This window comes from Dipteris shenzhenensis, chromosome 2 (genome assembly GCF_047967505.1).
Source record: "Dipteris shenzhenensis isolate YYH24624 ecotype China chromosome 2, Dip_SZ_1.0, whole genome shotgun sequence".
In the NCBI taxonomy this organism is placed as follows: domain Eukaryota; kingdom Viridiplantae; phylum Streptophyta; class Polypodiopsida; order Gleicheniales; family Dipteridaceae; genus Dipteris; species Dipteris shenzhenensis.
In genome coordinates, this window is record NC_141597.1 from 17761279 (window position 1) to 17788615 (window position 27337).

Consider the following 27337-nt stretch of genomic DNA (forward strand, 5'->3'; position numbering starts at 1 on the left):
CAGTAAACTTAATCCACAAGCTTGCAATATAGATATATTCTTGTGGACTGATACAAGACTAGTAGGCCATAGGTCCAAAGTTATTCCTTCATCTAATCCAAATCAGTAGGAAAACACACCTTATCAATATGTAAGTGAATGGACTATTCATTAATAAATGGAGAGCATGGGAGATTTCCTAAAACATGTGGAACCAAAGTATAAGATATCAAATAGATCTTTAAAGCACATGATCCAAAGAAGATATATAGGAACGTTAGTATATCATAAACGACATAGCATAGAAAATAAGATACCCTGCCTCATTCTTATGACGAGTAAACACCCTCTTTTCAAATCACAAATCAACTGCTCAACTTCCCTTCTCTTTTTTAGCAGTGGAGTTTCTTCCTTCCCGAAAAATTGATGTCTAACTTGACCAACTGACTATCAGCCCATACTATCTACATTACCTTATGGGAACGGGCCAAAAATAGTTCTATAACTATAATGGCAATGATGACAGCCAAAAGTTGCTACCATCTCTCAGGATAGGGTGCCATCATCGGCCAACCTCGTGAAGACTCGAATTTTTGTGTAGGTGCGTAGGTCCATTATACAAGTTTATACCAATAGCATAATCGACTCTCCTAATGAGATTATATGCATCAAGTGAGATCTTAAGGGCAAACTGTCGGCTTCATCATCTATGACTACTAGAAGGAAATACAAACCACTGGCCCTCGTAACAGAGAATGTGTACAGAGTTCATAGTTCATTGTATGTAGCAAATAATATACACACGCTGATACACACCACGGTGAAGGGGGCTCTTGCATTGAACAACTAGTAACTAGTAGATGCAATTTCTTTTAGGGCAATCAACTTGATGCTTAGCATAAAGGGGGGTGTCGATATGCAGATTTCTTGTGAGCTCTCTAAGATGCAGTTCTACTCAATTTGTAGATTGCAATTTGCACACAAATGCAACTCCCACCTTGTGTGTGTGGTGTTCCACGATGCACTTCCTACTCTAGTTTGTGATCATTCTCTGAGTTTCTCTATAGTACAGGTAGAGCTTTTCCTATATACTTCATGTGCAGTCTATTCTCTCTGAAGTCATCGTTTGGTGTCTCTCTCTATACACAGATCTACTCTCTACCAATCTTCGTACTTTCAGAGCTAAGAGGTGGTGTTAGAGTTAGTCATCTTTTGGCTGTCACTTAGGGAGTGCAGGTTTCTACGTGGGTGTGCCCACCCAGCAAAAGGTGTAGTGTTTTGATCCTTTCTTAGCATATTTCTGGAAATGAGGAGGGGTTTATGCCAAAGTTAGAGGCTCCGTTATAGGAGGGCTTGGTTGATGTTAGTTAGGGTTTGGTTTAGGCCACTGAGGCCTAGTTTGATGCTTGTTATGAGCTGGTTTGGGACCCTGACCAAGGTGGGCCAATTGACTTGATCGAGGTCAGGTTAATCGATGTGACCAAGTTGGCCAGGTTAGTAGACCTTGTCGGGGCCACTTCAACAGCTCTCGTGCCCCTATAAGGGCCATTTGTATGTAGTGGAGGTGTAGTCTACAACCTTCCCTTGAGCTCTCTAAGGTGCACTTCTACCTTAGTGTGAAATTTGCACATAGGCACAACAGTTTCTAGCCTGTGTGTGTGGTATTCTAGGGTGTTGTTCATGCTAGTTTGTGATCATTCTCTAGAGAAGTACATGCATAGTTTTTCCTGTATGCTCATGTGCACTCTATTCTCTCTCTAGTCGTAGTTTGCCATCTCTCTCTCTATACACACATCTGCTCTCTATCTATGTTCGTATATTCCGTTGCACTTTAAGAGTTTAGTCCATTGTCTCTTAAGCCATCCTACTTTAGGTGATTTTGTTAGATATCAATGCTCCACTCTCGTGTAACTATGCGGGAACCAGCTAACTCTACTTGTAAGCCCCCCATATGAGGAGAAGGCATTTGAGTAGCTCAGTTATCCGGTAGGTCCTAGTTTGGACACCAGATGGGGGCCATGTGTGGCCTCATGGCTAGACAGCTTCAGATAGAGTTGGCACACCGCCAACTAGGCTACATGCAAGTGCGGGAAGGCATCCCTTGAATGACCGCATTGAGGCGGAGCATTTCTCGGGGCAGCCCACTCTCGGGTTGCGGGGCCCGTTTGGAGCCTCAGATGATCCCGGATGGCTCTGGGCTGAGCGGTGACCGTAGATTAGTTGCTCTATTTTGCGCACCGGTTCTATCGTATGGTCGGTGGCCTATTTCGGGACCGACCCTCAATTGACCGTTTTGGGCGAACTCGGTCGGTCACCCAATTGAGCCTAACTGACTACGACTGGTGGCTATATAAGAGCAAGCCCGTGAAGCCCATTTCATCACTGGCTACATCAACCCTGATTCCTTAGCATCCAGCCTCCGTCTTCTACTCTTTCCGGCATGCCATCGAAGCTTCTTTCACAGGAGTGCACGACGGTTGGGAGGCAGCGCCATCTATTGTATCAGTTCTACAGTAATCAAATTTTTATTCTCCATACTATCTTGTTTTCTCTCTTGTGTACAAGATCCTGTTATCTGTTGAGCACAGACGTATTATTTTCTTACATGGTATCAGAGCCTAGACTCCAGTAAGAAGATTTGGTAGTATGTTTTTGTTTGTGAGCAGATTGTGAGAGATGGCCCAGCCCGCAAGACTGCGAATCCCACCGTTCGGCGAAAGCCGAAAGTTGGATGGCTCTAACTATCCTCTCTGGAAGTTCAAGATGAAGACCATCCTAAGCGCATATGAGCTTTGGAACACTGCTATTGGGGTGGACATGAGGCCAGTTTCGAGACCGTATCCAGCCAATGCAAGACAACAGATAGTACCAACTGCGGATGAGATTCTCGCGTGGACAAGAAGAAATGCAGATGCGCTGTGTTCTATTGTCTGTAGTGTTAGTGATTCCGTCATGGCATTAATTCAACATGTCACCACGGCGGAGGAGGCATGGACAGTCTTGAAAAATCAATACGAGACCATGAATCAAATGCGGATTCAGAATCTAGAGACTCAACTCGCGAACGAGAAGTTGTCTGAGTTTGAAGCGACAGAGAAGTTTATCACCAAGGTGAAGAATCTGCGCGATCAGATGATTGCAATTGGCATCACCATCACTAGTGAGAATCTAGCACGAAGGTTGTAATGGTGCTGAATACGCAGAACAAAAATCCGCCCCTCAACTTTGAGGATTTCAATGCAATGCTTCTAGAGGAGGAGATGTGTCAAAAGATGAGGACTGGAGAAGATTCGGCTTTCTGGACCGGATCAAAGAAAGGTAAGGGTAAGGACTCTGGTAACCCATCTTCTTCTTATGATAAAAAGAGAAAGAAGAAGATCAAGTGCTTCTATTGCAACAAGGCAGGGCACAAGCAGAATGAGTGCCGAAAGAAGATTGCAGATGAGAAGAACAGAGTAAAGAAAGAGTCCAGCAACAGCGCGCAGGCAGTACCAATAGAGCTATTCGTCGCAATTGAGGAGATTTGCACGGAGGCAGTTCATGTACCTGCGGTGAACCTTGGATCATTAACAGTGGTGCATCACGCCACATGACTAGTCGGAAGGATTCGAATACCTCTCTATAGCCGGTAGGGAATGACATCATGGTAGCAGTCGGCAATGATGCAAAATGCCCAGCAAAAGGAAAAGGTACGATTGCTCTCAAGTCAGATGGAGTTGTAAAATAGTTGTCCGATGTTCTTTATGTGCCAGATATCAAGAGGAACTTATTGTCCATTTCTGCGATCACGGATCGGGACCTCAAAGTTCAATTCTATAAGAATGGTGCACAGATCCTGGATCCTCAAGGGAAGGTCATTGGTAAAGGTACACGGCGCAACAACATTTACGAACTCTCAGTTTTCAGTGCTCGAGCGGATGTGAAGAACACTAAGCTGTGGCATGAGAGGTTTGGTCATCTAAACCTTAGTTCTTTGAAGGAGATGCATAAAAGTGGAATGATTGTAGACCTACCAGAAATTTCAAATCTGCCCGATGTATGTGAAGCTTGCATGATGGGCAAGCAGCATCGGTAGCCCTTTCCTAAAGAGGCCAGTAGGGCAAAGGCTCCTCTAGAGCTCGTTCACACAGACCTCTGCGGAAAGATGGAGACGGAAGCTTTGGGTGGTTCCTTCTACTTCATGATGCTGATCGACGACTATAGTAGAAGGATATGGATATACTTCCTGAAGACAAAAGACGAGGCTTTCAGTAGGTTCAAGGAATGGCATGTAATGGTCAAGAAAGAATCGGGGAGGAAGGTGAAGAAGCTGAGATCAGCAGGCAGAGGTGGAGAGTTCACATCGACTGAATTCGAAAGTTATTGCAAAAGTCACGGAATCAAGAGGCAGAAACCCCCGCCACATACATCAGAGCAAAATGGAGTAGTAGAACACAAGATGCGCGTCACCTGCGAAATGTGGGCCGGAGTATGATGAAAGGGAAAGATTTGCCAAAGACTTATTGGGCTGAAGCATGTAACACTGTAGTTTACATCCTCAATCGTAGCTACACATAGGCTGTGAATGGGATGACTCCACTGCAAGCCTTTTCTGGTGAGAAACCTTCAGCTGCACATTTCAGAGTTTTTGGATGTGACTGTTTTGTGCATGTCCCTGATGCTACCAGGCCCAAATGGGAACCGAAGAGCCAGAAGTGTATTTTCTTAGGCTACAGTGAAGAGGCGAAGGGTTACCGTCTCTATAACCTTGTTACCAAGAAGGTAATTGTAAGTCGCGATGTGGTCTTCTCAGAACAGCCGCATCAATTCGAGTAGGATGCTTCCTTCCCAGACGACCAGGACCAAGATATCCATCCAGTACCGCCAGCAACTGCAGACTGAACTCCCCTAATGGTGCTTGGGAGGATTCAAGACAAAGAAGATGAAGAAGAGCCTGCAGAACCACAATGGCAACGGCCATTCCTGAAGTGGGTAAAGCAGCTTTTTGGATGACAGAGAACCTCCAGCCATTGAGGAGGAACCATCCGAACACCGCTAGTCCAAGAGATTAGAGGAGCAAAGAAGGGCGCAGGAACACTTGGTCAACTATGCTTTGATGACAGAAGTGATCTGTGCTGATGAACCCAAGTGTCTTAAAGAGGCACAGGGCGATGATAGGTGGATGGAGGCTATGCAGTCAGAGTATGGCTCCATAATGAAGAACAACACTTGGGACCTTATGGATCGACCACCAAAACGCAAGGTAATCGGAACCAAGTGGGTGTACAAGACCAAGTACAAGTCTGACGGCATGTTGGATAAGTACAAGGCTCGGCTCGTGGCAAAAGGATTTGCACAGGTACATGGTTTTGATTATCAAGATACTTTCGCTCCCACAGCTTGACTAACCACAATTTGCAGTGTTTTGGCTTTAGCTGCCCAGGGAAGTTGGCCAATGTTTCAGATGGATGTGAAATTTGCCTTTCTGAATGGAGATCTCAAGGAGGAGGTATACGTGGAACAACCACCAAGTTTTGAGATCCCCGGTTCAGAAGGTAAAGTCTGCAAACTGTAGAAGGCACTTTACAGGCTGAAACAGGCCCCACGAGCGTGGTACCAGTGAATCGATGCCTACTTTCTACAAAATGGGTTCAAGAGGAGCCCATCTGATGCAAATTTGTATATCTTCAGAGAAGGAGGCAGGTGTATGATCATGGTCCTTTATGTGGACGACCTTGTCATAAGAGGGAACCATGAAGAGAAGATCTCACAGACGAAGCATTTGCTCGGAAGAGAGTTTGAAATGACAGACCTCGGACTGATGCATTTTTGTTTGGGGATTGAAGTGTGGCAGGTTTCGAAATAGATCTTCATTTCACAGCTAAAGTGTGCTGGAGAGATACTGAAGGCATTTGGCATGGCTGAGTGCAAGACAATTGGTACCCCTATGGAGGTTGACACGAAGCTCTCAAACGAGGATTCATCACCACTGGTGGATGAAGCAAAGTACAAAAGACTTGTGGGCAGCTTGATCTACCTGTGCAACACACGGCCGGACATCAGTTTTGCGATTGGTGTACAAAGCAAGTTTTCCAATAAGCCTCGGGAGAACCATTGGAGGGCAGGGATGCGGGTGCTGAAATACATCAAAGGCACACTTGATTATGGCATCACCTATACCAAGGGCATTGACCGGATTTTGTGACTCGGATTGGGCAGGAGACGTGGACAGTAGGAGATTAGTGACAGGGTACTGTTTCTCACTTGGATCTGGAGTTGTGTCATGGGTCAGTAAGAAGCAACCCACAATTGCTCTTTCTTCTACCGAGGCCGAGTACAAATCTGCATGCTTTGCTTCTTGCGAGGCAGTGTGGTTGAGGAGGATTTTGGGGGACATGGGTGCAGTGCAGAACAAGCCTACGCAGTTATCATGTTGCAATCAAAGTTGCATGGCGATTGCAAAAAACCCGGTGTTCCACGCTCGCACAAAACACATTGAGATTCAATATCACTTTGTATGCGAGCTCATCATGGATGGAGAGGTCGACTTGGTGTACTGTTTGACTACAGAGAATGCTGCGGACATCTTCACGAAGGCTCTTGGAAGAGACTTGCTAGAGAGGCATCTTCATTGACTTGGCATTGGGCCGAAAAAGTAAGTTCACTTGCGGGTGGACATTGAGGGGGGGTGTTAGATATCAATGCTCCACTCTCGTGTAACTACGCGGGAACCAGCTAACTCTACTTGTAAGCCCCCCATATGAGGAGAAGGCATTTGAGTAGCTCAGTTATCCGGTAGGTCCTGGTTTGGACACTAGATGGGGGCCATGTGTGGCCTGATGGCTAGACAGCTTCAGATAGAGTTGGCACACCGCCAACTAGTCTACATGCAAGTGCGGGAAGGCATCCCTTGACTGACCGCATTGAGGGTAGACGGAGCATTTCCCGGGGCCGCCCACTCTCGGGTTGCGGGGCCCGTTTGGAGCCTTAGATGATCCCGGATGGCTCTGGGCCGAACGACAACCATAGGTTAGTTGCTCTGTTTTGCGCACCGGTTCTATCGTATGGTCGGTGGCCTGTTTCGGGACCGACCCCCAGTCGACCGTATCAGTTCTACAATTATCAAATTTTTGATTCTCCATACTATCTTGTTTTCTCTCTTGCGTACGAGATCCTGTTATCTGTTGAGCACAGACGTTGTATTATTTTCTTACAGATTTATTGTAGTCAATCCAAGTCTTTTGAATAGAGGATAATATTAGTCTCTCATAGTGGGGGTGGGGAGGGAGTGGGTAGGGGTATCAAAGGAGGAGAAGCAAGGGATATGTGATATATTTGTGGAGGGGACACAAGTTATCAAAGGGAGGGATATCTTGAGAGAGGTGATATATTTTGTAGGGGACACATTTGCAAGCAAGTGGATATCAAAGGGAGGAGAAGCAATAGATTTTGTAAAAGTAAACTTATATATGTGAAATAGGAGTAAACTTAGATATGTAAACTTGATATATGTTGTGGGTGATGAAGAGGAGCATTTCTGCAAGGAGGGAGTAAACTTGATATATTTTGAAGAGGAGCATTTCTGCGAGGAAGGAGTAAACTTGATATATTGTGTGGGTGAGCAAGAGGAGCATTGCTGCGAGGAAGGAGTAAACTTGATATATTCTGTGGGTGAGCAAGAGGAGCATCTCCAAGGGGGGGTGGACAAACAAGGCACATGTGCATCTCTTGTGGTCTCTTCTCTCATGGAGTGCATCAACAAAAACAAGAAGAAGAACTAGGAGAGGAAGAGAGGAAAGGAAAGCTCTATAAGCTTTTGTGCATATCGTCCCTTTGAGTGGTTTTCCTCTCCCTGTGACTCCCAACCGTCTATATCCACACAATCAACCGCTACCCACATTTGTATCTCGAGAGGAGCTTCCATGGCTACCTCTCTCTCCACCCACCTCCTCTCCGCCCCCAACTGCTTCTCCAGACCTTCCCTCCCCCTCCCCTCCTCCCTCCGTCCCTGCCCCTTTGATCCCTTCCCCTCTTCCCACAAACGAGCCTTCCGTTCCCCTCCCTTCGCTGCCCTTCTCGTCCGTTCTACCTTCCAGCCCTTCGAACCAGCTTCCGAGCTCCTCTCTGCGGCCGTCCCGGACCTTCTTTCCAGGGCCGAGGGCATCCTCTACACCCTCGCGGACGCCGCCGTTTCTACGGATGCCGCTGTGGCTGACACGGCTCAGAAACAAGGCCGCGATTGGCTTAGTGGGCTCACCGATGGATTGGAATCGATTCTGAAGGTTCTTCTCCCTAACTCTGTGCGTTCAGGTTAACAGAATGCGACAATTCCAGCTCGGTTAAAACATTTTTTCGGGTGCCTTTGCGGTTGTGGTGGCAAATAATAAGTCCCATAGCTACGAAGAGAACCCAACCTAACTTGTCTTCGACAGAACTTGAATGCCTATCAGAGAGATAGTGGATGAAGTGTAATAATTAATCAAGAATAGCGGTTTTCTATTCTGCTTCTACAATAAGGTATTAGCCAGTCCCATATCATATTCACTGATGCAATCGGTGTGGCTTTTCGTATGGAGTTAGAAACCTATTGTTATGAATATGTTTGTCTTTAGAAGGATGAAATGAGAAACCTGTGTAGATAGGCTCTTCAGATTCGTATTGGCTCCCTTGCAGTCTACAGTTTTTAGCCCGGCTCGTATCATTCTGGGTGATGCATAGTGGGGTTTCAGGAATGTCTGTAATTAGCTTAAGGTTGCTAGGTTGGGGGACTTTTTATCCATATATCTGTATGTCTTAATTTCGCAAAATGGCGTTTGCATTTAGGAGAAGCTTTCACGCAGATAGGTACATCGTTTTGCAATTGATGAAGCTCAAAGTAGATTACAATCAGACTAACAATCGTTTGAAAACATTCAATTTAATGTTTTTAAACTTTTAAAGAAACCAACAAACGGACACGGATTGTTAAAACTCTTGTTTTGGACGCTTTAATGGTGGTAGTGATGCATTGTCTGATTATATTTTGGTTGCTTGTAGGCAAGCAAAGTGCATGCCCCAGATAGCTGATTTGCATGGCCTTTTATTTGTGTTCTGTTTAGGTTATGAAAGCTGGTTTAGAAGCTGTACACGTACCATATGCATATGGATTCGCAATCATTCTATTGACAATACTTGTTAAAGCAGCTACTTTTCCTTTGACTAAGAAACAGGTATCAAGCGTGTTGTCTTGAACATTTCTGTCCTTTCCCTTTGAAAGTGTGTATTATTGCTCTATTTTTACATTGTCTTCTTCGTCTGCTGGAAATGTTTAGCCAGAGTCTTAGAAAATATTGAAAATACAATGATGATTACATGTATATTGGAAACACTATGAGGCTACAAAGCAATTAAAAAATAATGTGGGCTAAATGCATATATGCTTGGAGTTTGTATACTGAGTTGAATTGTCAGTAGAACCTGAACTGAGTTGAGGTGAGCTTTGCAGCTGAAAGTCCTGCCTTTGAGGCTGTGCCTTAAAGGCTCACCCTTATTACGTACTGTGCCTCCAAAGCTCATGAAGCTGAAGTCTAGCTCCTACATTATGTATAGTCCAATATTTCTGTATGATTCCTGCTATTACCTACCCCACATTTGTCGAATTTGATTACTTCACCAGTGGCAAAGCCTTGATTACGTCTCTCCTGAATGACAGTTCAGGCTAAGAGCATCCTGCTTTTCTGTAACAAGGGACACGTTTTAAAGCTTACCTGTACCTATTTTTAGGAGTTAGGCTAGCTCAATCTGTGTGTGGTTCTCAGGATGCTATTACAAAACTTATGAACACAATGGGGATTTATCTGGTATGCAATTCTTTAGGGTAGGTTCATACCTTTCAGCCCACTTTGTAAAATGGTGTGTTCTTACCTATCAGGGACAATCATTTTGCAGCAAGTCTTGTTGCAGATCTCTTACACATCTTCCTACAGTGTTCAAAAAGCTAACAATGCAAAGGTAGCGGAAGATCCAACAGATGGTGTTACAGATCAGAGCTGGCTGCACGTCTGGTGGTTTTAAAAAATGAAGCTGGCTAAGATCTTGATGTTCACAGAAGCTTGCTTGGTGCAGTTAATCCTTTTTCTTTAATTGCGTAGGAGCAGGGAATGCCAGAGACACAGTTGCAATATCCATGCATTTACACCTTGCGTTTTTCTTTGCTTTGCATTCTAACTCCAACAGTCATCAATAGCACAAATATGCACAGGGTATGGGCCCAAGCTGATTACCTACTTAGCCTTCCCGATTCTTCCTATTTTAAGTCTCCTTCCGGTAACCTAGATGGTTGTGTGACCGATTAGCAATTGACAGCATGCCTTGTTGCAATGCATCTAATTAAATCACTTCTCTTCAAAGAGGAGCTGACATCTAAAGTCCAACACTCCCTCTTGACCACCCACTCATCAATGCAAGCCATCAGCTCCCTCAAGAGAGCTCTCCAGAACAATTCAAAGCGTCCTGGATCTTCGGCCCTTCAACTTGCAGCTCCTGTTTCTCCAGGTCCAGCTCTACCAAGGTAAGCTAACTGGAACACAAGACCCTACTAGTACAATCCAAGTAGCACCAACCACTCATCCTTTCTGACCTACAGCTGCTAACTGATCCTTGACAAGCTTGACTTTAATCAAACGCTTTGTCACCAGATCTCCTTCCTCCATCTTCGTTGTAAGCAACTGATTCGTGAGCATAAGGATCTGGCCAGTGTTGTTTGTCTCTTACGACAGTGAGATGGTTTGAGTGACTGGGGTTACATATGGATAGACTTCCTCCTTTCCAGTACAGCATCGATGTGCCATTCTCCCCATTGTAGTATCATGAGGTCAACCAGGTCATACGTGAGGATCTTCTACAGCTATACACACATTCCGGACTTGGTTGGAACCAGCTGAGCTCCCTGTGAAGCTTAGCTTCTACAGAGAGCATTGCCTACATATCTCGGATGAGGGGTTCACCCACCAGGGTATACATGGGTTCACTTACCCCATTCATTGAGGATCTCCATTGGGTAGCTTCGGGTCTCTTCACATAGGCTCCGCATTGAGAGTGGCAGGAGGGTCTATTCAGGGAGGGGTGTATTTTGTACTTTGTGTAGCCTAGAGGAGGTTGAGTCGGAGGAACATTTCATCTTCAGATGCCCCCTTTACTATGAGATCAGGGGGCGATTCTATTGTCTATTCAGAGATAGCTCCGGGTTGTTATCCCGATTTCTTTCTTATCCAGATTAGAGATGCCTAGCCACGTTCATTCATGAGGCAGTTAGGCATCGTGAGTATCTACTCCGACCTCAGAGACATGAGGAGTAGACCCAGTTGGACTCATCTTAGAGAATGATCACTGAGTTTTTCAGCCGGATCACACTGATGCCTGTTCCATAGGTCTCAGACATGATCGTGACCCAGATCCAGTGACACGACAACACAGAGAGAGGTTTGATGCACAGATTACACTTTGGGACATTCCCTCCATGTTCAGAGTGGGAGCCAGACCGAAGGTGACGGTCGCCCTAGTCAGACGTAGAGCTGTGACTAAGAGACAGCATAGGACGGCACCCACTGGGGGTCACCAGCACTCCATATCTGATTTCATGCTACCACTTCCTCACTCTTGACGAGGGGAGGGGCCACATTGTCCTATAGCACACTTCATTCTGTCTTATGACGATAGTGGAGGATGGTTTTGCTGCAGATGATTACTATCATTGTTTGATCTGACTATGTATGATACAATTTTCTGTTTCTGCATGGGTGTGGATGCTCGGTTAGTAGCTCCACCCCCTCTAGCTGGATTTGTATCAGGTTTTTTTCACAGTATCATAGACCCATCAGTCTTCCAAAGACTTTAATAAACTCTCTCTCTCTCTCTCTCTCTCTCTCTCTCTTATGGATGATCCGTGGTAAGCCGTTGGCTCAACATCAGCTAGTTTTGATTGAGTTTGGGGCATCTCCACTAAAGCTTGACGAAGCTTTCCAGGTTATCACGGACCTCTACTGAGTTAGACATTATGGCTCTTATACCTCAGGCCGACATAGGTTACCATGGCTGGCCCTATCTTCATCCATGAATTTAGCAGCTAAGTTGACCGGAGGTGTTGGTATGCACGTACATGCAGATGATGTGAGAGTCTGGGGCTACATATGAATAGATTACTATAGCATTGAGGCCTTTTATGTCTGCTTACTTACCACGAGGTCAACAAGGGTTCCGGGAGGATCTTTTACAACTACACACATTCGGAACCTAGTTAGCACCTAATGATCTTTCTGGAAAGCTCAACTTCTATAGGGACCACTGCTTATGGATTTCAGAGGAGGGCTTCATTGACCCATGAAGCTATACGCGGATCCACCTTCCCCATTCCATGAGGGTATCGATCGGGTAGTTCCGTGTCCCATCGGACCAACTGCGCATTGAGAGTGGGTGGGCTGAGGGCATACCTAGAGAGGGTCGCATCCGTGCTCTATGTGATTGGCAGACGAGATCCGAGGAAGTTATTATTGTCTCTTTAGGGATGGGTTCAGACCTCTCCCCAATTTTCAGTCTTACCTAGATCGAAGATGCTTGGCAACTTTCACTCATCATGTTATGCTCTAGCCGAGATAGCATGACCTCGGAAAGATCGGTGGGCATTTTCTCTTAGATGACCGACTTTTGTAATATTTTATGTGCGTAAATAAAATGGTCAAGGGAAGTAACTGCCAAGGTCGTAGGTGAGGGTGTATTGGCATCGACTAGGTGGTTATGAGTGCTAAGGGGCCTAGGTGCACCTAAATGTGTAAAAATGCCAAGGGGCAAATGTTTTAATTGTGCCCCAAGAGAGGGGTAAATGGTGTACCAAGCTAAAGGTCTAGAATGATGACATGTGGCAGAGGGAACCATCTAGGGAGTTGTGGGCTTGTGGATATGCATGAAAAGAAATTGAATTACATATCTGTCGTAGCATGCAATCCACGAGGTGGCTGGGAGGATATTTGGGATGCTAACGCCTGTGATTTGTCTTACCCTCGATTGACGAAGAGAAAAAAGAGACATGTGACTTTGTATTGCCCGTAATTCGACGGAACAGTGAGAATAGAAAAGGAGTATAATATTTGGTATCAGAGCGTCAGGCTGGATGAGGAGTAGTGTATGAAGGAAGCAGGGTGGCACGGACGGCCATCAAAAGACTAGAGCGTAGGCACGGGATGCGTGACTGTTCGTGGGCTTAACAAAGTGGTCTGATCGACGCTAGCCTAAACGCTCTGTTCGCTTCCATGCGGGGCAGAGCTATGGCTCTAAAGTTACGCTGAGGCTGTGTGGCAGTTTGTCTCCTACGCGTAAAAGGGCTCATGAGTAGGACGTGATGGCGACTCCAGGGGCTCGCGACCCCCACGCGATGGGGTAGACGTGAGAGGCACCTGATGGATGATAGGAGGTGCTCTGAGAAGCTATAGGCATCGATCGCAATTGACGAAGGCAGAGATTACCTTCACGCAGGCGCACGTCTGACGAAATAGAGAGCAGGCTGATTTTGTAAGAGATGGCGATGGGCGACGCATAGGCAGCTCATGACTACGTGGGGATTCGACAGAGAATCAGGGTGAAAATATGAGACCGTGTCGTTTGGTCTGGTCTAGCTAACTGCAGATAATTCATCTGTTCACCAAACCAGAGCCAATTGGTCCAGTTAGTGTAACCAGACAGTTATCCATCCAATTATTGTGGAAAAAACAAAAGAGAGTTTTTTGGCCACCAGTTTCCACTTATCTGTTGTCAGTTAATTTCCTGTCAGAAAGACAAAGTTTTGCAGAAACCTAGAGACTTGCAAAAGGCTTTGGCAGAAGAAGGAAGTCCGGGTGATTTGCGCTACGTGGAGCATCCAGGGAGCATCTTTTTTTCCCTTCTATACAACTTTTCAGTTGCAGTTTGTTATTCCTATACAGAAAAAGGGGAATTCGAAGAGTGATATCTTTTTGGGGTTTTTGACATACGGAAAGAAGTTTTTTAAATTTAAAAAAAAAACTATTTTCCCTTTTGAAAGAATGGAGACAGAGGGACAAGATTCCAGGGTAAATCTTGGTGAATCTAGAGCACGGTCTACGCAACAAGTGTCCCATCACACAACACCTACTCTGGTGGGTAGGATTTCTGTATTAGAAGATGCTTTACAGCAGATCATGAACCAACAGCTTCAAATGAACGCTGGTCAAAATGAAATTAGGGAGATGGTGCAAGCCTTGTCGGCTAGACCATCTAGAAATGAAAAGGGCAAAGCTCCAGCAGAGCCAGAGCCCAGTATACACTCATCAGAGCGTGCGAAGGTCAAGGTACCTAATATTGCCAACTATAGACCGGAGAAGTACGCTGGTCGGATGACCGAGGGCAGTTCTAATGTGATCGAGGTTTGGTTACACAAGTGGGAAGAAGCCTTCGCCATTTGTGAAATCAGATCTGATCTAAAGAAAATCCGCGAGACCACTCACCTGTTTATTGAGGCAGCGGATAGATGGTGGATAAAGCAACAGAAAGATCAAGTTGCCCCTACCACCTGGGAAGGGTTTAAAGCTGAATTTAAGAAACACTTTCTTCCACCTGACGAAGAGTCCCGAGCTTGGGATGCTTATAGAAACCTTCGCCAGAGGAATTTGTCGGTAGCAGAGTACACTGACAAGTTCAGGGAATGTGTTATGAAAATAACAGACCCTCTCCCTATGTCGGTTCAGTTGAAAGACTATATCTATGGACTAAACGACAAGATTAAAATGGAAGTTCGGGCTAAATATGTGACTACATTAGATGAATCTATTGCAGTAGCCCTGAACTACGAGGATGCCAGAGGCAGACCTAGTGGGTTTGTGTAGGCAGGGACTCAACATGAGTACTCGAGAAAAGGGGGATTTCAGAGGAAATGGACTTCAAAGACAAGTGTCTCACAGCCAAGTGGCCAAACCAAGTAGGTGAAGCCGGTTGAGGGACCAGCAAAGACAAGTACCACCGTTGGGGTGAAAAGGAAAGTAACTCCAATGGCAGCCCGGGCTTGGTCAAAGTCCTCGTTGACCCCTGAACAAAAAGAGAAAGCTAGAAAAGAAGGATTGTGCTTCGGCTGCCTTCAGCGACATCAGTGGAAAGATTGTCCACTAAACAAAGACCGTCGCACGGCCAATATGATAATATCTGAATGCAACGCGGAAATGCGGGAGAGTCCCAATGCGGAGCATATGCAGATGCAATTGGCGGGACCTTCTCAGAGGTTAGTACCTGTGTTGTTAAGTGTGTCTGTTACTAAGTTAGTAAGCGGTGCACCTGATAACATCCTTTCAAAGCCCGCAGCAACGGGGTATACGGTTTTCGATGAGCCCGAGTTGATTAAAATGCAAGGGCAAGTAGCCAATCATGATGTGATTGTGTTGTTTGACTCAGCGTCAACGCACAATGTAATCAACTCGAAGCTTATTAAGAGGCTTAAGTTGAAAACTAGTCCGTCTGACTATGCTTATACGGTCAGGATGGCGGACGGAAGTTCAACTGAAGTATGGGACCAAAGGGTTACCCAGTTGGAACTTTGAATTCAGGACTATGTTGAGAAGTTGGACTTTGAACTGACCAGACTTGCTTACGCAGATATAGCCCTAGGCATGGCTTGGCATTTTTGGAAAAATCCAGCCATTGATTGGAAAAAGCATATTTACCAGTTCAAGATGAACGGAGTAGAATATGTTTTACGAGGTGAAAAGGATTTACCTCCAGGACCATTGATTTCAGCCATGGAAATTCGGAAGACTCCGAAAGAGTTTCTGTGTCTGTGTATAGCATCGGTAGAGTCGATTGATGATGCGTCGACTAGCACTAAGGCTACTCAAGATGGGGAAATGGCTGAGTTGGCTAAAGAGATATCGGAGAAGTTCTCTGATTGTTTTAGGGATGAGTTACCTTATGGGTTACCTCCAGAGCGGAATGTGTTAAGACAGGCAATCTCCAAATGCAAAGGCCAGGGCCAAACAACTGGCCAGAAAGGCCAAAACTGGCAAATCTCCAAACACCAAGGTCAGGGCCAAATAAATGGCCAAAAAGGCCATATCTGGCCGACCAGAACTGGCCGACCTAACCGACCAGATCTGGCCGACCAGATAGGTCAGGCCTATAAAAGGCTGTAGCCCCCTGGCTACTTATCTCACCTTTTCTGGAACAGGCTGCTGCACACCTGCGCTCCAGTATTGCTGCTGCCTCTGCTTCCTCTGCCTCCACTCCTGCATCCTCTCCAGCTTCCTCTGCCTCCACTCCTGCATCCTCTCCAGCATCCTTTGCCTCCACTCCTGCTTCCGCTTCAACATCTCTGCCTCCTCTGCTTCAGCATCTCTGCCTCCTCTGCTTCAGCTCCATCATCCTCTCCTGCTGCTGCTCCAGATCAGCATCGTCTTATATCTCTACTGCTGCTGTATTATTTTCTCCAGATCTGCAGCAAACCTTTGCTCTTCTGGCATTAGGTTACTGACCCAGATCTGGTTCAGTTCCAGCTAGTGGAGCTAGTGCAGAGCCCACTTCAGTTGGCTGTTCTGGAGGACTGCTGTTTGCTTTCTTATCTTGTATTGAGTTCCTTTGGTGATATATATTTCTTCTTCAGCTATCATTAGTCTTCAGTGTTGTTTTATTTGTCTCCAAGAACTTTCTTTATATGGTATCATAGCAAGGTGTGCCTATCGGCACCTGAGCCTTGACCTGGAAAGCTTGGACGATAGATCATCAACTGAAGATGTCTTCTCCTTCTTCCCCGAAGCGATCTCCGCCCGAATCGACCTCTATTCAACCACCACCCTCGTCATATGTCGAGAGAGAGTCTGCAAGGATCGAAGGTGATGAATACCTCTCCAAACTCTTTAAAGAATTTGCTGAATTTCAGAAATGGAAGGAACTTGAAGGAGGTACCCGCACACCTCGTGCTTCTTCTTCTCCATGTTTTCCTCCGATACGTCAACAAGGACCTCTATTCAACTCGGAAGAAGCTGAGCAACATCTCAAGTTCGGTGCCGACGAAGAACAAGTATACCCTGACGAAAGAGGACAGGCCGGCATGAGGACAATGGGTTATTCGACAATGCCTATCCCACAAGAATCAGTGCAAGGTATGTTGCCCTATTCCCTTGGTGCAACTCCGTCTGTTATGCAAGGCATAGGAACGAGTAATCACGAGGACACAGATCCATACATGCATGTGAACACTCGTAGACGAGAAAGAAGAAATGCGTCAGACAATGAGTTTGCTTTCGGTTCTCATTCTTCCTTCCCTCTCATCTCTCTCATATCTTCCTCTGCCATCTTTCCTTTAGTGGCTTCTCATCCTCCATCCCATGCCACTGGGCTCCTATAGTTTATTTCCCTCTATCTCTCCCGCTGCCCCTTTTTCCCCTCTCATGTCGTATCCCGCCTCTCATGTTTATCCCTCCCCCTCAGGGCCTTCTCCGAATCCTTTTGTTCCTCCGGTGGTGCCGCCTCTCCCTCCTTCTCACTCCGCTCCTAGTCTGAGTCCTCTCATGCATCCACCGGTTGCTTCTCCCTATCATTCCCTTTCTTCCTCTCACCCTGTCTCTGCAAGAGCCAAACATGCTTTTACTGATATGACTCGTTTTAACGGGTCTAATTATACCACATGGTCAAATCTCATGCGCCATGTGCTTGATTCTCAAGACCTATGGAAACTCGTTCAAGGTACTGAACCGCAACGATCCTCATGTTTATCCTTATCAGGTAGTTCGCTCGTGGCGACATCGTAATGCCACTGCCATTTTCGAAATCATGCAAGGTCTTTTGCCTGAATTTCACTTTCAATTACAGCATTTTGACCTTGCCTTTGAGTGATGGGCACATCTTACTGACCGCTATGCAGCCCGAGATCGTACTCATCGCATCAATCTTGACCATGATCTCCAGCAATTTTAGATCACTGCTGACAATGATCTCAAGGTCAAACTGGCAGACTATCGGCGGTTAATTGCTGAATTTGCCACAACTGGTCCTCCCAAATCCAAGGATGACCAAGTTACTTTCTTTTTGAACAAACTCCCGCCCAAGTATTTTAGTTTTATGCAGCAAATCATTTCTCAACCCTCCCTTCCTACTTTTTATGAGTTCGAATGTCAACTCTTGCGTTATGCTCGTCTCTACTCTCAGGTCCACCAAAAACATAGTGTTCCTGCTTCAGAGGGGGCTCTTCTCTCCGGGATTCAAAAAGATCAACTCAGCTCCGGGAAGCCCTCTCCCACTCCTGACTCCAATAACTCCTCTGGTATTAAACCCGCCTAGCACAACCTTCCCAAAATGGTATTAAACCCGCCTAGCACAACCTTCCCAAAAAGAACCGGTTTTGTCAGCATTGCCAGAAAGTTGGGCATGTTGATGACGAATGTCGCTCCAAAGCCAAAGGCATTCTCCCACAGCCCCCCACCACGACTCCTCTGCCACCTCGTTGGCGCCCTAGGAGTGGTCCTCCTCCATCTAATGCTGGCCTTTGGAGACCACAGGGCCTGTCTGATTGGTCCACTGGAGATTCTCTAGACTTCACTTCTCAAGCCTTGATCCATATCACCGAGCTTGACTCCTCCCCATCCATATCTGGATCAGCATTTCATACTCTTCCATGTGGCCCTAAAGCCCCTTGGATTGTGGATAGTGGAGCCACTCATTTGATCTCTTCATTTCTCGCCAACCGGCAATAGGGGGAGTCCGTTGTGGCAATAACTCTGTCGCTCCTATTCGTGGCGTTGATTCAATCACATTTGATACCGACAAAGGCCCCAATCTTGCTCAGTTGGATCAAGTGTTTTATGTCCCCCAATTAGGGGTCAATCTTCTTTCCGTCCATCAACTTTGCCTTCTTGGCCGCGCGGTGCTATCTACAAAGATGCATGTCGAAATCATAGATGAGACATCGGGACTCCTTTTAGCTCGGGGCGAAGCCCAACCTCATGGTCTGTACCTCATAACACAATTTCTTGAGACTTCCTCCAATACCGGCTCTGAGTTTCATCGGCTTCATGGTCTTGCTACCCTGAAAGATCCAACTGACACAGAACGATTGTGGCATTATTGTCTAGGACATTTGTCCTATGACTCTTTATATGAAATGTCTCGAGATCATCTGGTTGATGGCCTACCTAAATTATCGCGAGCCAAAGATATTTGCCGTCCATGCCAATTAGGCAAACAAAGCCGAACTCCTTTTCCTTCTCATTCCACTTCTCGAGCCAGTGAGATATTGCGTCTAATCCACCTCGATATTAGTGGCAAATCTCATGTTCCTTCATTGAATGGCTCACAATATTTCTTCTTAATTGTGGATGATTACTCTCGATATCAATGGGTGTTCTTCATGAAAGAGAAATCTGACACTTTTTCCTTCTTTGCTACTTGGGCTCGATTGGTCATGAATCAAACGGGGAAGCCTATTGGGATTGCTCGTAGTGATAATGGTGGTGAATTCATTTCCCATGAATTCACTCACTTCCTTCATGAGCATGGTATCCAATGCCATCTTACATCTCCCAATTCGCCCTCCCAAAATGCTCGTGTCGAACGGAGACAACGCACAATCATGAACATGGCACGTTCCATGCTTTTTGCGGCCGAGTTGCCTGAACGTCTCTGGCCAAATGCTGTGAATACTTCTGTCTATCTCCTTAATCGTTGCCCTACTCAGCCCATCCCGAACATGATGCCTTTTGAGGCCTTCTATGGCTACCGACCCTCTATTTCTCATATCCGCATCTTTGGATGCCGCGCATACACTCGTACTCCCAATGATACTCGCGGTAAACTAGAATCTCGTGTTGAACTTCTACTTCTCGCTGGCCACTCAGCGGAAGCCAAAGCTTATCGCTTATTTAATCCTCGCACAAACAAAGTTTTGGTTCGCCGTGATGTGGTCTTCGATGAAAGAGATGTTCTAAAAAATTCCTCTATTCTCCCTGCTGATGACGCACCTACTCCCGTTCTCTCCGAAACCTCTTTCTCTCCCCGCGAAACTTCTTTCTCTCCCCGCGAAACTTCTTTCTCTCCACCCATTGCTTCTCCCGTTCCTCGATCCTCTTCTCACGACCCACTGCCACGCTGGTATCGACAAACTATGAAGGATTCCGGGATTGTTCCCTTAGAACTTTCTCCTCCCGGTCCTCGACGCTCTACCCGGACAGCTTCTTCTACTACCACTGCCTCCATTTTTACCATAGCCTATATCATACATTCTGAACCTGCCACTTGGCAGGAGGCAGTTCAACATTCTGAGTGGCATCGTGCCATGGAACAGGAGCTTGAGAGCATTGATCGCAATGAGACCTAGATTTTGGTCGATCGACCCAGTCACAAAAAGGTCATAGGAACAAAGTGGATCTTCCGTACAAAACTCAAAGTAGATGGAACACTGGACAAGTACAAAGCTCGCTTAGTAGTGCAAGGATTTCGCCAAAAACATGGTATGGATTATGAGGAAACCTTTGCACCTACTACTCGATTAACATCATTTCGCCTTCTCCTCGCCCTAGCCGCCCATCACAGCTGGTCTATCTATCAGATGGATGTCAAGAGTGCCTTTCTCAATGGCTACCTATTGGAAAGCTGAAAGGAAAGCAAAGAGTGGACACAAACTCAGAATACTTGCATTACTTGCTTGTAGAATGAAGAAGAGTGAGGTCCTTAAGTAGGCACCTCATACATGCTCAGTGACATCACTGATGACTTCAGAGCTCCACAATCATCTCCTCAATCTGCTCCTAGATTCTCTCAATCATCCTATGTGGCTCTTCCACCACCTAACTGTGCTTGTGGGCACCTAACTGTGCCTCTAGCACTCACACATAGAAACATAAGGTGTGCCTGAGGCATACACCTTGAGATATCCCAACAAACCCCCCCCTCAAGGAAATGCCTCAGGCTATGTCAAGGATACATCTAGTCTCATAGTTTCTCATGCCATCTCATGGTGGTCAAGGATAAATCTATGGCTAGGTTCTCATGCTAGCAAAGGTTCCCTTGGGTGTAAGGTAAACAAAAGGGATACAAAAAGACCTTCCAATGGTTATCTCCCCTGCATGTACATGCACACAATGTCTACAGGAGGTACCATGGAGCAAAACATACACATGGCCTACATCATAAGGTGACCAGAGGTGTTTACAAAACACACAAAACACAATAGTTTATTTTCATTCATTTTGGAGGACTATCCAGGCTGAGTACCTTGACATAAAAAGAGAGATCTGGAGCATACATAGAGATGTGTTTAAAATGCATAATCTTCATGGGATGCCTCATCTTGTGGAGGCAAAATATCCATGTCAAGGCAAGGTCTTACCACATGGGCAGTGTCTAGTGCCTTATAAGATGGTACTATGATAGAACAAGTGGATCTGAAAATCATATCCTTCAAGAGAATAATTATCTTGTCATTTCCATAGTTGTGTAGAGAAGCATATCTTAGGTATTTGACCTTCATCTTTTTCTTGTACTTGGAGTCAAATAAAAGTGCCATGAGAGGGTAGATCTCTGGCTTTGTAGTTTCTTCCTTTTTGGCAACCATTGTTTTGGCAATCTTCAAGGAAGTCAGGTTGACATTTTCATCCTTTGTAGCATAACAAGACATTGCTTTATGTTTTGGCTTTTCACATATTTTGCATAAGCAAGCCATGAGAGGGTCTAACCCAGGTATTGGGCAGTGTCTTCTCTCTTACAGGGCTTAGAATAACAACTGAAATGCTTCAAAATATAAGCATTTAATGTAGCAAAGTCTTGTGACCAAATTTCAAACAATGATGCTTCTTCTTACATGCTTCATAGAAGTGGCTAAAATGAATACTTTCCAATCAAAACCAGGTCTAGCAATTCAAAACAAAACTGAAGCAACACTTGTACTGAAGTTATTGAAAGTTTCAAAAAACCAGAAATGCTAGAGTAGCATTTTATGTAGCATCATCTTCAAAAACTTGTCCAAAACTGTCAAAACCAAAAGGCTGAACTTGGAGGGCTTGTAGCTCACTCTTCAAAGCAAGGAAAAGAGGGCTTTCTGAAGCAAAAGAAAGCTCATATACCAGAGAGGGTCCAGGACAGAGGTTGGACGAAATGGTGCGCACTTTTGCCTAGGAGAGTTGCTACAGGCTGAACCTGAGTTTTGACGATTTCTCCCTCGTTACTGAACCAAATGACCTGAAAAATGGCTCAAAATCTTCGTCTTGAGGTCGCCCATCTACTCCTAAGAGGGCTCAGGCAATGGCGGAGCAGGCAGGGAGTATTGAGCAACAGAAGAAATTCGCTGTTTGGAGAATGGCAGCCACCACAGACGTTTTTTCTTCAATTGCTTGCAGGTGGAAGTTCGCCCATACTAGAGGAGTTTCCAGCTCAGAGGGTTTGGGCAATGGTCGTTTGTAGGTGGAGAACCAAGCTCTCAAAGATTTTGGAAGAAAGAGGAAAATGGAGAAGAAGAGATGAAGAAGAAGAAGATGATGTGGCAGAAATGGGCTCAAGGGGGATCAAAGGGCTCTAATACCATGTTGGAAAGCTGAAAGGAAAGCAAAGAGTGGACACAAACTCAGAATACTTGCATTACTTGCTTGTAGAATGAAGAAGAGTGAGGTCCTTAAGTAGGCACCTCATACATGCTCACTGACATCACTGATGACTTCAGAGCTCCACAATCATCTCCTCAATCTGCTCCTAGATTCTCTCAAACATCCTATGTGGCTCTTCCACCACCTAACTGTGCTTGTGGGCACCTAACTGTGCCTCTAGCAGAAACATAAGGTGTGCCTGAGGCATACACCTTGAGATATCCCAACACTACCTCGATGAGGAAGTCTATGTGGCTCCCCCACCAGGTTTTTCTCCTCCTGGCCATGAAAATAAGGTATTCCGTCTCCGCAAAGTTCTTTATGGGCTTAAACAAGCACCTCGGTCCTGGTTCCACCGAATAGACACCTTCCTTAAAACTAATGGGTTTCATTCCACTCCTTTTGATCCGAATTTATATATACATCAATTTTCAGAGGGGGTCTGCTTTATCTTACTTAACGTGGATGATCTTTTGCTTTTGGGCTCTACCACCACCACACTTCAATTCATTAAAACACAACTCAGCACCACATTCGAGATGACCGATCTCGGTCTTCTCTCCTATTTCTTGGGTATGGAAGTTATTCAGCATTCTGGTGGTATCTTTGTTTCTCAACAGAAATATGCTCTTCAACTCCTTGATCAGATCATTCCCCACGAGCCTAAGCTAGCTGCCACTCCCTTGGATCCCACAGTCAAGCTCTCAAAAGACTTGGAGTCTCCTCCCTTTGATGAACATCTCTATCGTCAGGTTGTTGGCAAGCTGCTCTGGCTCATTCACACTCGTTGGGATCTTTCTTACTCAGTTTCTATTCTCAGTCAGTACTTTAATGAACCCAAGCACACTCATTGGCATGCATGTATTCGTATCTTGCGGTTCATACGTGGTACTTACTCTTATGGTTTACATTTCAGACCTGGACTAACACTACAGGATACACTGATTCCGACTGGGCTGGCGACTCGGACAATCGCCGTTCTCATGGCGGCTACATTTTCTCGTTCGGCTCGGCACCTGTTTCTTGGTCCAGCCGTAAACAAGAAACTGTTGCTGGATCTTCTACTGAGGCTGAATACCGGGCCTTGTATGATTGTACCACAGAGGCCATATATCTCCGGCAGTTTCTAGCAGAGCTACACTTTCCTTGTACTGAACCAACGGTCCTCTACGTCGACAACAAAAGTGCCATCACTCTCGCCGGCAATCCCATTTTCTCCAACCGCACCAAACATGTTGGCGTACACTTTCATTTTACTCACGAGCAAGTGGAATTGGGTACTATTCGATTGATATATGTTCCAGCTACTGATAATCATGCTGACATTCTTACCAAGCCAGTTAACCAACCTATTCTTGAGCATCTTAGCCCACGGCTTGGGATTGGTGTACCGCCTCCTTCTCCTTAGCAGTATTTGTATACTTGTGCTTAAGGAAGTGAACAAATCCCCTGCGAGGGCACTCCTTAAGTATCTCTCTTTTTTTGTACTTTCTGATTGTACCATCACTACTGGGCATTTAGCGAAGATGAAAACCTACTTTGTAGGCATCTCCATCTAAATAAAAACCCTCTTGTTTTTATTTATTTTTTAAAAAAAAAGGGCTGATAAAGAAGAGAGATCACCCCTGGAACCATTCTACCTTGGACATTGAGAGGGTTTGTTAAGACAGGCAATCTCTAAATGCAGAGGCCAGGGCCAAACAACTGGCCAAAAAGGCCAAAATTGGCAAATCTCCAAGCACCAAGGTCAGGACCAAATAAATGGCCAAAAAGGCCATATATGGCCGACCAGAACTGGCCGACCTAACCGACTAGATCTGGCCGACCAGATAGGTCAGGCCTATAAAAGGCTGTAGCCCCCTGGCTACTTATCTCACCTTTTCTGGAACAAGCTGCTGCACACCTGTGCTCCAGTATTGCTGCTGCCTCTACTTCCTCTGCCTCCACTCCTGCATCCTCTCTAGCTTCGTCTGCCTCCACTCCTGCATTCTCTCCAGCTTCCTCTGCCTCCACTCCTGCATCCTCTCCAGCATTCTCTGCCTCCACTCCTGCTTCCGCTTCAACATCTCTGCCTCCTCTGCCTCAGCTTCAACATCTCTGTCTCCTCTGCTTCAGCTCCATCATCCTCTCCTGCTGTTGCTCCAGATCAGCATCGTCTTATATCTCTACTGCTGCTGTATTATTTTCTCCAGATCTACAGTAAACCTTTGCTCTTCTGGCATTAGGTTACTAACCCAGATCTGGTTTAGTTCCAGCTAGTGGAGCTAGTGTAGAGCCCACTTCAGTTGGCTGTTCTGGAGGACTGCTGTTTGCTCCCTCCACAGTTTCTTTCTCAGATATTTCTTATCTTGTATTGAGTTCCTTTGGTGATATATATTTCTTCTTCAGCTATCTTCAATGTTGTTTTATTTGTCTCCAAGAACTTTCTTTATAGAATGTTCATTATAAAATTGAGCTTATCCCGGGGGCAGAACTTGTAAATAGACCTCCCTATAGATTAAGCTTTACAGAAGAAGCTGAGGTGCGAAGACAGCTGGAAGAATACGTCAAGTTGGGGCAGATTCAACCAAGTTTTTCACCTTTTGCTTCGCCAGTGATATTAAAGAGGAAGAAAGATGTACTTTTCGCCTCTGTATAGATTACAGAGCATTGAATAATATCACTATTAAGCACAGGTATCCGATGGCTCAGATCGATGATTTGCTAGATGCATTGCATGGGGCCGTAATTTTCAGTAAGATAGATCTTAAGTGTGGCTACCATCAGATCCGTATTAGAGCCGAGGATGTGCATAAAACTGCTTTTAGAAGCAGGTTTGGTCATTATGAGTTTTTGGTAATGCCCTTTGGACTTACCAATGCTCCAGCTACATTCGTCATGCTTATGAACGATTTACTACGACCGTATATCGGAAAGTTTGTAGTACATTTTATTGACGATATTCTGGTATTCAATAAAAGTATTACTGAGCATCATGAACACTTAAGAATAGTGTTTAGTACTTTGAGGAAAGCTAGTCGTTATGTAAATAAGAAGAAAACTATATTGTGTATGGTTAGACTTGAATATTTAGGATTCATAATTACTCCAGAGGGGATAGAAATGGATCCAAAGAAAGTGGTTGCGATACTGACTTGGCCAATCCCTCAGAGTTTGACCGCTTTGCGATCATTCTTGGGATTTGTCCAATTTTATCGATGGCATATCAAAGGATATTCCGAAATAGTATCGCCATTGATTGATCTGACCTCAGATAAAGTACCTTTTATATGGGGACAGAATCAACAAGAAAGTTTTAACACCATAAAACAAGCTGTGGTCACAGGACCGGTGTTAAAAATAGTTGATCCCCAGAAACCGTTGTTCCTCGAAACCGATGCAAGTGGCATTGCGGTAGGAGCCGTTCTTCTCCAAGAGGGAAGGCAAGTAGCCTTTGAAAGCAAGAAGCTTTCTCCCTCTCAACGGAATTGGCCAACTCATGAATTAGAGTTGTATGCTGTTGTCCATGCTTTGAAAACATGGAGACATTATTTGTATGGATCAGAGTTTTATGTGGATGTTGATCATGATACTCTGAAACATTTTTGTAAACAACCTGACTTGAGAGGCCGCCAAGCTAGGTGGGCAAAACTCATGCAGGAGTTTAATTTAACGATTCGGTAGCAAAGAGGAAAAGATAATAAAGTTGCTGATGCGTTGTCACGCATTATGCATAAGATGAGTTTCACGGTGTTAGAGAGTGCTCTAATGGCAGAGATTAGAGAAACTCAAAAGGTGGACGAGTTCGTCCAGAGCCTATGGCCTAAGGCTCAAGTATTGAAACCCAGGGAATGACCTGGCATCCAGAAAAGGCCAAACGTATGCAAGATATGCCATAAGGGATGGTATGCTGAAAAGAAATGGCAAGGTAGTAGTACCTAGTCAGAATGATCTCAGGCAGAGAGTCATTCAACAATGCCATGATAGCCCATGTGCGGGACATACAAGAGTTAAGAAGACATATGATCTCATGAAGCGAGATTTCTTTTGGCCAAAGATGAAAAAGCATATTCATGAATATGTGACACGTTGTTTTTCGTGTCAGGTAAGTAAGGCAGAGTGGGTGAAGCCACCCAGACTTTTACAGCCCTTGGAGATTCATTAAGTAAGTGGGAGAGCATTTCCATGGACTTTATTGTAGGGCTGCCTACGACACAAGGTGGATATGATTCTATCCTTGTGGTGGTTGATCGTCTTACCAAGATGGCTCACTTCATTCCAACTAGAGAATCTGTTAGTGCCCCGCAAGTGGCGGATTTATTTATTAGACATATATTTCGTCTGCATGGATTACCCAAATCCATAGTGTTAGACAGAGATGTCAAATTTACCCGTCATTTTTAGACTGCGGTATTTGAGACACTAAGGACTGAGTTAGGAATGAGTAGTGGGGATCATCCAGGAACGGATGGTCAGACAGAAAGAATCAACCAAAGTTTAGAGGATATGCTTAGAGCATATGTGTCATTAAGGCAACATACATGGGACAAGTGGTTGCCATTGTTGAAGTTTGCCTACAATGATAGAAAACATTCCTCTACAGGGTTCAGTCTGTTTGAGCTGAACTATGGTTATAGACCAGCAAATCCAACTATAGTTGGAATACCTCAGAAAGTGCCTAGTGCCGCGAACTTTGTGGTTCAGATGCGGGAGATGCTAGCACTTGCGAGAGCTAACATCCGCCAAGCTATGAATAGAGCTAAGGCGTATGCGGATGAAAACCGATCTATTAGGGAATTTAA

At 45.3% G+C, this 27337-nt stretch overlaps 1 protein-coding gene across 2 annotated transcripts in view; it reads left to right on the plus strand.

Moving 5' to 3' along the window:
- Nucleotides 1–7596: 7596 nt before the first annotated feature.
- The window catches only part of LOC147904411 (inner membrane protein PPF-1, chloroplastic-like), a 51188-nt gene continuing 31447 nt past the window's right edge, over nucleotides 7597–27337 (plus strand). The window contains exons 1-2 of one of the 2 annotated variants that reach the window (XM_087386304.1): nucleotides 7597–8240; nucleotides 9057–9167. In XM_087386304.1, coding sequence (XP_087242430.1) covers nucleotides 7881–8240; nucleotides 9057–9167 — 471 coding nt within the window. In that variant the 5' untranslated portion in view covers nucleotides 7597–7880. The remainder of the gene's footprint in view (nucleotides 8241–9056; nucleotides 9168–27337) is intronic. The other variant, XM_087386308.1, reaches the window with a different exon arrangement.